General features: G+C 40.8%; 1 protein-coding gene across 3 annotated transcripts in view; it reads right to left on the reverse strand.

Annotated features, from left to right (window-relative positions):
• The window catches only part of SYT9 (synaptotagmin 9), a 235239-nt gene that overhangs the window by 64948 nt on the left and 153633 nt on the right, over nucleotides 1-16658 (reverse strand). The window contains exons 4-6 of one of the 3 annotated variants that reach the window (XR_008685614.2): nucleotides 5256-5376; nucleotides 3505-3676; nucleotides 1307-1431 (exon numbers count right to left, since the gene is read on the reverse strand). Coding sequence is in view for 2 of the 3 variants with exons in the window: in XM_055423454.2 (XP_055279429.1) it covers nucleotides 1307-1436; nucleotides 3505-3676; nucleotides 5256-5376 (423 nt within the window). In the remaining variant the exon portion in view is untranslated. Of the gene's footprint in view, nucleotides 1-1306; nucleotides 1437-3504; nucleotides 3677-5255; nucleotides 5377-16658 lie in introns of all 3 variants that reach the window. The other 2 variants (XM_055423454.2, XM_055423455.2) reach the window with 2 other exon arrangements.

Genomic DNA, 16658 nt, shown 5'->3' on the forward strand with positions numbered 1-16658 from the left:
CGTGGACAAGCTCACCCAGGCATGACAAACACCTCCTTCCTTTGTGCCCCTTAGTACCTGATGGGGACGATAATGTTTACGATCGTGCACGTCAGTGGTTAGTTTACATGCCATCCTCTCTTAGAGTATAAGAGCTCTTCAAGGAAAGGAGAGGTTTCTTACATCTATATATTTTTTCTATCTGATACGGCCTTTGACCCACAGAAATGACACTCAGTGAATGCAATTTATTCTTGAGAGAACGAGTTAGTAAATAAAGAGGGTGTGTCACTGAGTTAAGGATGAAAGGGGGAAGAATGGGAAGGAAAGGACAGGGGAGTGAGTGAATGAATGAGTGTGGGAGGCAGAACCACGGTCCACCGTCTCCAAGTACCCACTCCTCTTCTACCTTGCAACTGGCATCTGAACCTGCTTTTTCAGTCGTACACACTGCCACCAACAAAAAGAATACACTTCCTACCCTCCACTGAAACCAGACATAACCTTATGGCCAAGTTCTGTGACTGAATTAAATAGAAGCAGCAGTGCCGCATAAGACATCAAGGAAAATCCTTTAAAAAGGAACGTATGTGCTTTTGGCTTGTGTCTTCATCTTTCTATGACCAGAAGACATGTGGTGGTTGGAGCTTAGCTGTCATGTTCAATGAGGTAACCTAAACAAAACCAAAAACCAAAACAAAACAAAAAAAAACCCCACATTGGGACAGGGAGGCAGAAAGAAGTCTTAATTTCTGTTAATCACAGGGCCACTATAACAGCCTAGACAGCCTTCCTCTGAACCTTTTTTATGTGAGAGAGAAATACATTTCCATTTCATTTGCTACTTTTGTGGTTTGTTAATTTGGTTGTTTTTTTTTTTTTCATCATATACAATTGATACTAACCCAGAATCACAGGTTTATGGTAGAGCTAGTCCTAAAATCCACGCTTCATCCCTCCCGGTCTCCAGTTCCTTCTGACGCCAGCTGTAAGTCACACTATGATGGCCTGACACTCCACACTCACCCAGATCTTGCAGATGCCCTCCAAATGTCAATCCAAAGCCATGACATAAAATAAGAGAATCTAGATCTTTTTTTGAAAATATTCAAAGTGAACGATGATCCCTGGTCTACGTTCAAAACCTAACAGACTGGCAGGGAGCAGACTGAATGCAATTCCCAAGGAACGGTCCCAGGAAGTACAACCAGGGAAACCCATCGATGACCACAGACCCTGGTACATGCACATTTTTGGTGGCTCCTGCATTTCAACTGTAAAGCATTTATCCTTCTGCAAAGGGGTGCACATGGAAGCAGGTTCTTACCTCCACCAGGGAATGCCAATGTGCGATGGGCTTGCGTGGATATGACAACATTTCACTCCAGTGGTCTCTGCCCAGCCTTTCAGCTCCGTTGCCTACTTGACACACGCCAATGATCTCATTGTGACCTACACTGTGAAATGGTCCACAATAGTTATTTTTTTCCTAACATTTTGGTATGGAAGAACAGCAACCACTCAATTAAACATAGAGGAATTAGGATAGGGTTGGTTCTTTTCACTCCTAGATGTAAAAGCACAGGTCAACCTTAACAGCCACTAGGACGTGGGGACCAATATGGCACTTGGGGGCACAGAGAAGAAGCCCAGAGTCTGGCCCTCACACACCAGGGCTGTCTTAACACTGGCAGAACTTAGCTTGTTCCCAAGAACCCTGAGTTGGAAAAACTCCCTGATGCACACAAAGGATGCCACCTCTGGCTCTGGAACAAGGCTGACTTCAGGCCTTCAGATCTACGTAAAGAAAAACGGGGCACTGAAAGGAGTTTCTTGCACTGATGCCTGTTTCATTTCCGCAAACGGGAATCAAGAATGGGTCATGGAAGAGCTCCGAGTCTGGCAGCTGTAGCCTTGAGCTGACAAGGGCAGAATGGAGGTGGCTCCTGCCTCTTGCAAGACCTCTCTTTAGAAAACATGTTGTCTTTTCATGCTCTTCCCTCCTTCCTTCCAAGCCCAGCTTTGCTTCTCTGATCCAACTTCAGTTCCCTACTGTAGAAAAACACTGAGATCCTTTAATACCTAGCTAGCATTTCTGAAACATCCTTGGATAGGTCTCTGCCTTGGATCATTTTTTTTTCTTTCCAGTTTTTGGTTATAAGTCCTTTGCATGCATCCAGAATTACATGGCTCATCCTTTAATTCTCTGGGATCCAAATTCACAGGTTCTTTCTTTTTCCTTCCTCCAAAGATGAGGGATTTTTCTCCTATGGACAGTGCAAGGGGGAGGCAAGGGGGGAGAAGTAGTGTGAAGGATATTGGATTCTATGCTCATTAAAATCAGTTGCATGCAGAAGCCCCATGAATTCTGCCATGGATTTTTCCAGACCAGATTCATGAGTTTATTGAGAATTAAATTGAAGCAGAGCTCACATAATCAGATTTGTCGATGTGGGAAACTTGGCAATAGCTTGAAAAATACTGACCCAGCCTTCCACGGCTGGTGGGCCATGTTCCCTCCTGTGGCCTGACACTACTAGTGTTGTGTGTCGTCCAGAGGGACAGGATGAGGTCTACAGCCCAGCATGTGCTGTCATACCCATGTGCAGCCGAGCCAACGGATGTGCTCCCTGGGTTGCAAGACGATTATGTTTCACCCAGAAATCTGCTGGAAAGAGTGTTCAGGGCACTGAGGCTGCTGGGCTGATATTTCAGGGTCTGTGGGAAAATTTTTAGCTGCAAATGATATTGTAAGACATTAGAAGTCAGAATAATATTTTTTTTTTTATAATTGTGCCCAGACCACGTGGGAGGTTTCCAATTAAAAAAAGACTTTGCATTTTTGTCTAATGACTGGTTTAACATGTATAATTCCCTGTTGGTACTTCCTTTGCATATTAAAATGACTGTTTTTCAAATCAGTCCTTTAAATACACAATTGGCTACAATGCAGGCTATAAATATCTCTTCTGTGCGGTATTAATTAGAAAGTCGAGCATCTTATACATTTTAATGTACCCCATCATCCATACTGATTTAGCAATTTCAAGAGAACATTTCTGTGTTTGCATTCAGACTTAAGTGGATAGAAATGATCTTTATTAAACATACTGGGAGAAGAGAAAGAAAAAAAAAAGAATGAAGCTGTGTATTTCAAAATGTTGATGGTCTGGCTCAAGTAATCATTCTGCTGTTTTGAGTGGAATCTTTCTGATAAAGGCCAGGTAGGTCTGCCTGAGGGAAGATTAAGATATGTGGGGCCCACAGTTCTCCAAGCTAAGATTCTAGGGGGTGTCCAGGGATGGAGAGGGGAAGCGAGGGAGAGACAGAAGGACGGAGGAGGGGAGAGAAATGAGAAACAGGAGAGCTTGGAGGCTTGTAAAATGGTGACTCCCTGTCCGTCAGCTCTCAATGTGCTGCTCAGTGGCTGCACTGGGACACCAGCTAAGAACCCACGGCGGCCGCCCCTTCCCCCAGCCCTGGGCACAGGGGGTCTGCAAGGAGAAACAGCTCCAGGCATCTCACCGGTCGTAGTCCATGACTGCTATGGACAGGTGGATTTGGTCAATGTTCTCGGGAGGGACGTCAAAGACTATGGCTTCATTGTAAACAGGATTCAGAGTGTTCCTCTTGGTGGATGTTTTCCGCTTTTTCAGTCGTCTGCCGTCACACATCAGTGAGACCTTCACATAGGGATCTGCGCAGACCATGAGAAGCAGGAGTACCGTGAGGAGACACGCAGAGTTAGGCCAGCGGTTTCATCATGGTGGCGTCTCAAGGACCACAGGGTGCAGAAGCCCTTTACCTGCCTGCGGACTGGAGTCTGAAGATTTTAATTTATACGATGTCTGGGCAACGACTGGAGTTGGGGTAATTAAGTCATTCATTCAGGAAAAAGCACAGGATACACTCTCCTTAAAATGTGTGGAATTTAAAAAATAGTGTAAAAACAACTGTTATCAAAGTAGAAATGTTCCAGCTAGGACCACGGACTTGCCAGGCTGCCACAGGAAGGGAAACGCAAGCCATTTTCAAGGCACAGAGGAAGAGGTGGCATGCTCTGACTCGGAGCCACCCCATGGAGTCTTTTCCTAAAACCCAGGCCTTTAGGAAAAGGAGAAGCTAAATACCTAGACATAGCAAGAAGCTGGGGTGTGGGTGGATGTCCTACAGTGCAGGGGCTTCAAGCTCTTGAGCTGCCTGCAAGTCAAGTTGTGAAGGGGGAAGCAATTCAGTAAGCTGGGGAGAGAAAGGATGCAGGCTTGCTTCTGGGGCCATGCTGCGATTGGGTGACCAGGGACAAGGCTGGTCTCTGTACCTGGTGAGACATCCCTGGTTTCACCTCACTATTTTCCTGCTCAGTGGGGAGTTCTCCTTGCTTCACCTGCATAACCATGGGTGGCCCTGACACTCATACACTGTCCAGGAGGACTCAGAGGGCCAGAAGGGGTCACATCTTTTTTTTTCCGGTTGAATAAAACACTGGTATCCAGGAGGCAATATACTCCATCTTTTGATCTCAGTGACCAAAAGCCAGTGGACTGGGCATTTTGTGACATTTTGGGAACCCCTGCAGAGGTGGCTTGTAAACTTATATAAAGGAACTCCATTTCAGCATACTTTCTGTTAGGATTTCATTTGTTTTTTTTATTTTTTGGCCATGCCAAGCAGTTCCTCCACCAGGAATCTAACTAATGTCCCCTGCATTGGAAGCGTGGAATCTTAACCACTGGACTGCCAGGGAAGTCCCTCTGTGGGGGTTTAAAATTTAAGGGTACATGCTTGATTCACTGGAAAAACCAAACTGCACAGTTCACTGATGGACCTTTCATAGAAGGATATAGGATATTAATCTTCTAAAAGCCTGAGGTGACAATTGCTTGTATCCGAGGAAAGGCCCAGTTAGATGTATCAGCATGTGCAAACTGTGTGTCCAGTCCACAGACACGTGGAGGAGACCTAAGAGGGAATACTGGCAGTAATAATGAGAGCCACACCGAGCAGCATTCAGTGTGTGCCAGGCACCATTCTTAGGCATCATAATCCCGTAACAACCCAAAGAGCCAGACACTATTATTATCCTCATTTTTACGGATGGGGAATCTAAAACCCAGAGAGACTGACTTGCCAGAGTCACACAGCTATTAGGTCTAGGACTAGGTTTAAACCTAGGCAGTTTGGTTCCAAAGTCCATGTACCTTTATTACTCTACTGGAAGCTTCATGAGGTGCTATATAAGAACTGTAGGAGGAAATGTGAATTTGAGATTGTCCTACCTGATGCTCCTGTTATGTCCATTGCCTTTAAATTCCTGGCTTTTATAATGGTAATGGTCAGCCTGCCAGCCGTGGGAAGATAGCAGAGGGAAAACATCAGTTCTCCAAGATCCACATTGTCCTGTTGAGAAAGCACAAAGTGAAGTGCTAGAAATATCTTCATTTGGCAGAAACCAACAAAATTCTGTAAAGCAATTATCTTTCAATTAAAAAATAAATAAATTTTAAACATAAAATAATAATCATAATAAAGAAAGTGTCTTTAGCCTGGTGCACACAGAAGAAGGGGCAGGGCAGCATTGCAAGGGGCTGCACTGGTCCTTCTGCTCATCTCTCAAATCCCTCATGTCTTTTCCCTTCACATCGTTAATCACAAGAAGAATCAATGTTCCTACTTCTGGAGCTCCCTCCCTAAGGAAACATACTCATCTTTAGATGGCAGAACTGCAGACCGTCTGGGTTCTGTCCCTTCTGTCTCATTACCTGCAGCCCTGCACAGAGAACAGAAGCCGCCACAGCCTTACTATCCCCTTGGAGACCCCATATGCGATTTCACTCATATCCCCATCATAGTCCACACAGCCCCCAGGACAAAGCTACACAGAGTACCCAGCAGTGCTGTCTGTCTCACAGGCAGCCCAGACAAGCTCTGCACACACCTCCCACAGCCTCGTGCACTCTCTCAAATGGGTCTCCATACAGCCCCTTGGAGACTCCTCATCCCTGGTTTGCCTGCAGTTTTTCCCACAAACCTCATACAGGCACACAAATAGTCACCATCCATATGCATCCCTCCCTGACAGTCCTCACTTTTCCCTACATGGCCCCCACCAAGTTTGCTGCAATACGTCCATACACTCCTGCAAATACTCTCCGTCCCAACACATGTGTGCACGCACATGCACACGTGCACACACACACACACACACACCCCCCTCTACCCACCAGAACCCTGCACACAACTTGGTCACACACAACCTGTGCAGACCGGGATGTGGTTTCACTGAGGCCTGCAAACACTAGTCCCTATAGTTCTCTAGACAAGGACCCTGCAGAGCAGCAGCCATGAGCCCACACATCCACAGCCCTGGACACCCTTGGACACCTGCCCAGCCCTATGCAATCTCCAGACAGGCAGACATAGGAGGGGATCCAGATCCCACAGCCCCTGATTGCTGACCGCTGGGCGTCCACTTTGCTTAAGCTTTTGCTTTCCCTTGGTGTGTCTATAAGAAAGCCCCACTTTCCTCTGCTGGGGAAAACATCTCCTCGGCCAGTGTGCAGCCAATCAAATAGGGCAGAAGACACCATTCTCATTCTCCTTTTTAGCCCGGGAAAATACAATCAGAAATGGGAAAAAAAGAAAAAAGCCAGTTCATTTAGTTTCAATTTCTGTGATACTTGAGGTTATCAAGCTGGGTGTCTGGGTCTAATTAATATAGCTTCATAATGATAATGCTCTGGGGTGTCCGGTTTTTGCCCTCAACATCCATAGCCTCTCCTCCCCTCCTTTATTCTCCAAGGATACTTTTATTTTTAGAAGCACAGATTCATCTCTGGAAGGTCACCTCGCCCAACCTCGTTCCTTGACCGCTTCTGCAGGAGGATGAGGTGAAGGGAGCCTGTCTGGTCACTAAGGCAGATGGATTGCTCTGTATCCCTGAGCTCTGCCTGTTTCATGTAAATAAATGACCTCCCCTCGAAAGCATGCCAGGCTCTTCTGGCTCCAAAGCCCTGATATCAAGAGACCTAGGTAGTTGGGCCTTTCTCTCTGGGATGGAGGTGAGGGGAGAGATGACAATTCTACAGGAGTGGGGTGTCACATGGGCTGGGGATAGACAGTTTTGTGTTGTTGGGGTTTCGACTGCAGGTGGAGGGTCTGCTGTCACTGAAGGATTTGATCCAGGTTCCAGCTAGTAGCAGAGGAAAAAGAGGAGCAACAGCTGTCCCCATGAATTATTTTTTTCTCTTCACACTCCCTGGCCTATTCCTTTGCCCTTGGACCTCTTCTGTCTGCCTTAAGCAGAAAGGCCCAGACATCTGTTCTTCTCAGAGGACTTTTTTCAGAGGGCTCAAGCCCCCTCTCCTCTCATCCTGCCCTAATAATCTTGGTCTGAACAAAGTAAAACAGAAGCAACCAAAGTCATGCGTATGAAGCTCTAACATCATATTTTTAAGCATACGATTTCTGAGGGCCCTCAATGCACAAGCTCTGTAGGGCTGGAGATGTGACGATACATCTACTCCAGTTCCCACCCTCAAGGCCAAGGCACACAACTAAATGTACTGTGTTAAGTTACTTTTGTGCTAAGTACATTTTTCTCCAACATAAACCTCTTTCATTCACAAATATTTACATTATACTGCTGTTTGCCGATGAGTTAAAGGAAAAAAAATATGCTTCAGATTTGGTTATATATTCAGAATGTGAACTAGGGCTAAAGTCCACTTTTGTACTTAAAAGAAAAACCTAGGCAAATTAAAGATTTATTAGGGAGAAAAGGCTTGGTTTGATTTCCAAGTACTTTAAAAATAAATCATTTAAAATTATCGAAACTATGAAAGTAAGAGTGATAAAATTCAAGTACAAACGTTTTTAAGTGTAATAGTAAAATATCTCCTTTTCTTACGTACATACCACTTAAGTCACTCCTTTCCCCAGAGTAACACTGAATAATCATGCACATTTTCCTTTTCGTCCTTCATCCATTCAACCATCCATCTGCTTATTCTCTTAACATCTGTTGTGGATGTTGAGCACTGCTCTCTTCCAGGTGCTGGAAGCTGTTTTTGCTGTGGTGACAACAGATGTGGTCCCTTGAGAAGTGACCAGTTTATGGGCTATGGAACAGGAGTTGATGGAACCTAATGCTAACTCTGCTTTCCCCCCATCAGCCCATACTGATTTGGGGTTAAGAATCTATGGCTTCTGATGTGTATAAACATTCCCTTTAAATCAGTGGTTCTCAACCAGAAGCAATTTTGCTCCCTCTGGGCACATTTGGTGTTATGTGGATACACTGGATAAACTGGATAAATTGTTACAACTGGGGAGGCAGGTGTTACTGACATCTAGTAGGTAGGGTCCAGGGATGCTGCTAAACATCCCACAATGCACAGGGGAGCCCCTCACTACAATGAATTATTTGGTCCAAAATGTCAGTAGTGCTAAGGTTGAGAAACACTGCCTTACACAGAAGTACTCATATTGTTCGTAAAAAGTTTTCCAGAATTCTGATAAAAGTCAGATATAAAAGAGTATGGAGTGTTTGGCTTCTTTACCAGCTTGACAGAAATCAGATATGCAGAGGTGTCACTGGTGGCTAAATGCCCTGGAGGGGTACAAGGGGAAGGAAAATGTCATACAAAGAAATGCTTCATTTGCTTCTGCTTTGTGTGGCCAAGGTCAGTACTGTTGGCAAGATATACAGGAAACTGATAGCAAATGTGTGTGAGTTCTATACCTGCGAACCTGTAAACTCTGTGATGTTTACCTATAGTGGTCTGTGATAGCTCTAATCTTTGTCTAGCTAGCACACTTTTGCATTCCTATACTTAGGTTCTTCTGGTGAAATCCTTCCCAATTCCATAAAGTTCTAGGAGGGCTGCTGCAGGAATTCAGACCAAAGTATTCATGCCCCTGACCACTGTCTTCTGTTCAGGGATGAGTATGTGACCCACACAGGGAGATTCAGAGTCTTCTCTGGGACTAAAAAAATTAATATTGAGAAAGAGAAATTTTAATTTTATTGAGGTTATTCACTGGAAAGATATGAAACTAACATTGCTGTAAGGTTCCTGAACTGAAGATAAGGAGTATAAAATCACTCTAAGTTAGGCTCTGTGTATTAAAAACATATACCACAAACCCCAAAGAAATGACTAAAATAACATAATTTATCAACTATAAATTAGTTAATAAGCCAACAAAAGGGATAAGATATATGCTTTAAAAATATTAAGTTAATCCAAAAGACAGCAGAAAAAAAGGAAAAGGGAATAAGACAGGAAGAGACATAAATGATAGAAATGGAAAACAAATAGTAAGATGGTAAATTTAAACAAAAATTTCAATAATCACATAAATGTAAAAGATCTAAGCATCCAAATAAAAGGCAAAGATTATCTAATTTAGTAAACAGCAAGACCCAATACTATGCTCTGTACAAGAAATTTAATTTAAATATACAGGTATACATACATTAAAAGTAAAAGAATAAAAAATGATATGCCACACTTAAACTAATAAAAAGAAATCTGGAGTGATTAAGCTAATATCAGACAAAGTATATGTAAAAGCAATGACTATTATCAGGAAAAAGAGGGTCATTTCATTATCTGAAGCAAAAACAAGGATAAACAAGTTGCAGTCAGAGATTTGAATACCTGAACAGCACTATCAACTAACTTGGCCTAATGAGTGGCATTAAAGAAACACCAAATAGCAACAGAATACACATCTTTTCCGGTGAACCCAGAACACTGAACAAGAAAGATCATATTATAGCCCATAAAACAAGTCTCAATTAAATTTGAGAAGATTCAAAGTATATTCTCTGGCTGCAATGGAAATGAATTAGAAATCAATAACAAAAAGATATCTGGGAAATCTCTAAATATTTGGAAACTAAATAACACACTTCTAAATGCTCAATTCAAAAAAAGGCACAGAAGAAACGAATGAAAGTACAGGTGGAACTAACAGAAAAGACAGATTTAAACACTACCATATTGATAATTACATTAAATGTATATACCTGATAACTTCAATTAATAGTATTTAAATTTTCTGATAGGACTGTAAAGCAAGACCCAACTATATACACTATCTACAGGAAACCCACTTAAATTATCAAGACAAAGATAGGTCTAAAGGATGAAAAAAATTAGGCTGTGCAAACAGTAATCTAAAGAAAGCTAGAGTGGTTATATTACTATCAAGATTCCAGCCCAAGGAATATTACCAGGGAGGAAGGTGATATTTCACTGACAAAGGCTAAAATCAGCAAGAAGACATATGCATAAGCAAGAAGCATAAATGCATATGCTTCTAATAACAGAACTTCAAAATATATTAAACAAATGAGATAGACTTAAGAGGAGAAATAGGCAAATACGTAAGTAGAGATTCCAACACTACTCTGTCAGTAATTCATTGAAAGCAAAAAAGAAGTTAAGGATATAAAAGACTTGAATAATATTATCGACCAATCTGATGTAATTGATACTTACTTTACCTATTAATACTCCATCAAATGATCAAAATGCCCATTCTTTTCAAATATAAACATTCAGCAAGATGAATCATATCTGGGTCATTAAAAAATTCTCATTAAATTAAAAACGAATGAAATCACACAAAGTATGTTCTTTAACAACAATATAATTAAAGTAGAATTCAACCCTAAATATCTAGAAAATCTCTAAATATTTGAAAATTAAACAATACTTTTCTAAATTATCTATAGGTCAAAGAAAAAAGTCATAAGAGATATTAAAAATTATTTTGAACTGAATGGTAGTGGTTATATGACTATATGTGACAAACTTGCACACTTAAAATTGATTAATTTTGCTGTACATAAATTAATGGAAATTTTAAAATTCTGAAGACAGATTTTACAGAGGACTATATTTTTGTCTTCTAGTTATATTGTCTTGAGTTCAGAGAATGCCTTGATGGTTTCAACCATTTAAAAATTATCCTATCTCATGCATTTGTGCTCAAATGTATCTAAAAATAATGCCTATCCTTTATTCACAAGGGACTTATTTCTATATTTTTATTAAGTCAGGCTTGTTAATTTTGTATATGAATCTTCTTCCCCTTGGAATTTATTATGACATTGTCTTTCAAAATATGGTTTATTCCCAATCCATTGTTTCAGAGTATTAGCAAACATCTAAACTATGGAGAAGGAAATGGCAACCCACTCCAGTGTTCTTGCCTGGAGAATCCCAGGGACAGGGGAGCCTGGGGGGTCACACAGAGTCGGACACGACTGAAGTGACTTAGCAGCAGCAGCAGCAAACTATGGTTAAAATATTTATTTCAATGCTCACTGCAGTTTCATCAAACCCATTATCATCTCCCATTTTAAGATACATTTTGCTTGTGTGTGTCCTTGAGTACTTTTTTTCCAGTGAGGGTTCACAGGTAGTTAAAGTAATCTTTATTGTGCTCTAATTCTTAAAAGAAAGCTGGGCACAGAATTTAGGTTAAAATTATTTTACCTTAGAATCTTATACTTTGTCACAATACCTTCTAGTACTTCATGTTCTAGCTAGGGTGTTTGATGCCATTCTTTTGCAGATTTTTTTTTCCCCCTCAAGGAGGTTTTGATTGTTTCTTTGTACTTTTACTTTGTACTTGTATCTTCTGTGATTTCCCCAAAAGGTAATTAGATATCTTGTTTTCACTGGTTTTGCTTGGTCCTCAGTGATTGGTGTTAATTGGAATTTTTTCTCTTGCTTTAATCTTTTTTTCTCCAATCATCAGTTGATCTGTTTGTTTACCTTGGACCTTCTCTTTCATGATGTTGGCCTTCCTCAGATTCTAGGACATCCTTAATTGTCTGTATTTATAACTGAAAGGTCAAAACAAAAAATCTTTAACTGCTTGTCATTTTGTGAAGATCCTCATGAAGAAGTGGGGGCAATCTCATATTTTCATCTGATACATATAACCAGATATTATGAATAATTATTCTTTAGTACTACTTGTATGATATTGCCAAAATTAATGAACTTTGGTTTTATAGTAGGTTATACAAGTTAGGCAGGGAATCATTATCAACAGAGTTTTGATATCCCAGTCTCAATAATTTTTAAGCACCACTGTACTGGGTTTCCCAGGTGGCACTAGTGGTAAAGAACCCACCTCATTCTTGCCTGGAGAATCCCTTAAACAGAGGAGACTGACAGGCTACAGTTCATGGGGTCACAAAGAGTCGGACATGACTGAAATGATTTAGCAAGCAAGCCAATGCAGGAGACATAAAAGACACAGGTTTTATCCCTAGGTCAGGAAGTTCCCCTCTGGAGGAGGGCATGGCAACCCATTCCAGTATTCCTAACTGGAGAATCCCACGGATAGAAGACCCTGGTGGGCTACAGTCCATAGGGTCACAAAGAGTTGGACACCACTGTAGTGACTCTGCACACACACACACGTGCTGGGGGTCTGCAAGATCACCCTCAGGTCTGATGATTCCTTAGAAAGACCCAGAAAGGCTGTTACACTCATGGTGGCGGTGGTAGTTTAGCTGCTAAGTCATGTTCATATGGTTTATTACAATAAAAGGACACAGATTTAAATCAGCAAATAAAAAAATATATTACATAGGGTGGAGTCCGAGAAAAATCAGGCATTGGTTTCCAGTTGCTCTTTTCCAATGGAGTCACACATACAGCACGTGGTGCTCCCCACAGTGATGTGTGACAAAACATACAAAGTATTACCAACGAGGAAAGCTCACCTAAACCTTGATGCCCAATGTTCTTACTGCGGGTGGTAAGGAGTACCCACATGACTAATCTTAGCTGGTCAGTCTTTACTCCCTTCATCAGAGGAGGATCAGTGTAGCCTAGAGCCCTTAAATGAACAAAAACAAGTAACCATCACAAATTATGGGCTTCCCTGGTGGCTCAGATGGTTAAAAAATCTGTCTGCAATGTAGGAGACCTGGGTTCAATCCCTGGGTTGGGAATCCCTGGAGGAGGGCATGGCAACCTACTCTTTCACTCAAGGTCTAGTCCCTTCTGTAGAATGTGCAGGATTTAGGTACCCCAAGCTTGTTGAGTCAATCCTTTACTATACACACATAGTGCCCTCCTTTCAACTCGCCTTTTCACACATATTTTCCTGTACTGAAAAGGGGAGAAGTGGTTGTGGTCCATCGCTTGTGTACCTAACCACCACACATTCTCACCCAGAGATCAACAGTTGATGACACAGAAGACATTCTGGAAGGAAGTTAGGTTAACAGCAGGGACTGGCAGAGATATTAGATAGGATAAAGGCTGATCATAATGGAATTAAGCTAGAACTCTATAATAAAAAGATAGAGTGTTTCTATATGTTTGCTGCTGCTGCTGCTGCTAAGTCACTTCAGTCGTGTCCGACTCTGTGTGACCCCATAGACGGAAGCCCACCAGGCTCCCCCATCCCTGGGATTCTCCAGGCAAGAACACTGGAGTGGGTTGCCATTTCCTTCTCCAAGAAATACACTTCCAAATAACCATGGTTCCAAGTAAAAACCGCAATGAAAATCAGAAATATATTGCATTACAGTCCTCATCCCTGCTCGTGACATAGGGTTCCTAAAACCCTTGTAAATCCCTAAGTGATAAGGGCACTAAGAGCACTAGCAGCATCTTCTGTTTGAGTGAGGCAACTGTGGGTAGGTTCCTTGATGGCTTCTGGATGGGAACTGATCACCAAAAAGACTAAGCCATGATTAGAAACTCAAAATTTTCAGTACCGTCCCCCAACCATTCTCCAGATATGGGAGAGGGCTGGAAATGAAGCTGATAATTGACCATGCCTACAATAGAAAGCCCCCATAAATTATTTAAAGTATTGGTTTCAAAGATCGTCCAGGTCGGTGAAGACATCCATATATCAGGAAGGTGACACATCCCCCAACTCCATGGAGTCAGAAACTGCTGAGCTCAGGACCTTCCCAGACCTCATCCAATGTATCTCTGTTCATCTGTATTCTTTATCACATCTTTCAATAGACTGGTAAAGCAAGTAAATGTTTCCCTGAGTTCTCTGAGCTGTTCTGGCAAATAATGGAATCCAAGGAGGAGGTCATGGGACCGTCTGACCTGTAGCCAAGTTGGATAGAAATTGTGGATAATCTGGGCACTTGCTACTTGTGACTGGCATTTGAAGCCAGGGAAGTCTCATGGGACTGAGTCCTTAATCAGGTAGACAGTGTCAAATTGAGTTAAACTGTAAGACACCCAGCTGGTCTCAGAATTGCCTGTGAAATACATAAGAAAAACCCCAACATGTTTGGTGTCAGAGGTGTGAGTGTGGTAGTCGTATGAGAGTAAAAGAAACACACAGGAAGAGAACTGTAGGATTTCCCCACACAAATGCTTAAGAATCAAATTAATGGAAAAATTTTAGCTTTAAAAACTGTAACGTGGAACAAAATAATCAAAGCATCTATCTAAAGAACTTGGAAAGAGAACAACAAATTAAACCCAAACTAAGTAGAAGGAAGGAAATAATAAATTTAAAAGCAGAAATTAATAAAAACAATATATTTAAAGAAAATCAACGGAGCCAAAAGTTAGCTTTGAAAGAGCTACACAAAAACTGCTAACCTTTGTTAAAATAGTTAAAAAAGAAGGGGTAGGGGAGAAAGTCAAAAATAATCATGTCATGGTTGAAATGCCAACACCACTATGGATCTTTACTGAAAACATTAAACAGATAATAAAAGTACTTTATAAACACCTTTACATCCACTTTACACTTTTACAGATGAGAAAAATTAGACATAATGTACAAATTTTTTGCAGTCAGATTTTTAAAAAATTAAACGAAATATGAGAAAACTGAATGAAGAAAAATATGAAAATGATAGCACATTACTTCCATGTGTTTTACCTCAAGTTTATAAGGTTAATTTACATATGACGTTTTAAAAATATAATTGTTCGTAGTAAAATAATAAAGAGGAAAATCATATAATTATCTAAGTAAATGTAGAAAAAATATGATAAAAATCAACATCTATTTATGGTAAAAGTTTTTAACAAAACAGATATAAAAGAGGAATTTATCTGATGGTGGGCCTCTAAAAACAAGGCTACAGCACTGACGTACTTACTGGTGAAATGTGAAAAGCTACCCAATTAACGTAAGAAATAAGACACTTTACTGCTTACATTCTATACTGTACTTCAGGCCTTAGCTAGGGAAATAAGGTATGGAAAAGAAATAAATGGTATAAAGTTCTGACATAAAGAATTCATTCTGTCATTTCTCCTGTATAAAGAAATAAATCCTGGGGAATTCCCTGGTGGTCCAGTGATAGGACTGTGCTTTTGCTGCCAAGGGCCTGGAATGATCCCTAGCCGAGGAACTAAGATCCCACAAGCCATGTGGCATGGCAAAAAAAAAAATTTAAAAAGCTGAACATAGATTATTACAATTAATAGGCATGCTTATTGATGACTGGTGGATTGATGGCTATAAGTAAATAAAAAAAGATTTAATTTTTATGTACCTGAAAGAAAGGTTAAAAAATAGAAAAGAAAAAAAACTTTACCTAAAACAGCATCAGAAAACATCAAAACCCTGGAATAAATTTACCTAAAACTATACACTATTTCTTTATAGAAAAAAGGTAAAGCATTATTGAGTAAAGTTAAGGAAGGTTTAAATAAATGAAGAGATATGCTATGTCCAGAGATTGGAAGAACTCAATATTACATAGATATTCTCCAAACTGATCTACAGGCTAAATGTAATTCCAATCAAATTACAATTTGACAGACTGATTCTAAATTTAACCTGGACAAGTAAAGTGATAAACAGTCAAGATTCTCTTGAAGAAGAACAAATTGGGAGATCTTAGTCTACCTGATAGGAAAACTTAACTAGAATGCTACTGGGCTAGTGGAGATTTGTGCAGGGCAAATAAACCCACGGAGTTCTATAGAGAGCTCAGAAACTGACTCATGCATGTATGGACATCTGTCTTATCTACCAGTTCTCTTCATTTGCCTCTCCACTTACTCCTTGCTCTATGCTCTCAAAGGCAGTCCTCCTCAGAAAGAAATAAAACTTAATGTACTTATTAAGAAACTTAAACACCTGAAAGAGTTTGGAACAAGTTAGTGATAGGCATGTGAACACACACAAATAAAATCAAGATCATTCGTTTGTTCTTCATTCAAAAAACATTTATGGGATACAATTATTTGTCAGTTACTCTTCAGGGTGGGCTTCTCTGATGGCTCAGTGGTAAAGAATTCACCTGCAATCCAGGAGATGTGGATTCAATTCCTGGGTTGGGAAGATCCCCTGGAGAAGGAAATAGCAACCCATTCCAGTATTCTTGCCTGGGAAAGCCCACGGACAGAGAAGCCTGGCAGGGCTACAGAGAGTCAGACACGACTGAGTGACTAAACCACCACCACCACTACTCTTCAGGCTACTAGGAATCCATCAGGGAACCAAATAGGCAAAAGCCATTTGCCATCATGAGTCTTATATTTCTTATGTGTAAAAGCTTGGCAATGAGCAAAACCAACTATATACAGACATATGCATACATGTATATATACACACACATATATAAATACACATATAATATACGCACGTATAATACAATGCAGAGAAGAAAAAAGTCTGGAAGAGGGATTAAATAGTATTGAAGA

The sequence above is a fragment of the Moschus berezovskii genome, chromosome 14, assembly GCF_049115385.1.
Source record: "Moschus berezovskii isolate FMDL1 chromosome 14, NW_MosBer_1.0, whole genome shotgun sequence".
NCBI lineage: Eukaryota > Metazoa > Chordata > Mammalia > Artiodactyla > Moschidae > Moschus > Moschus berezovskii.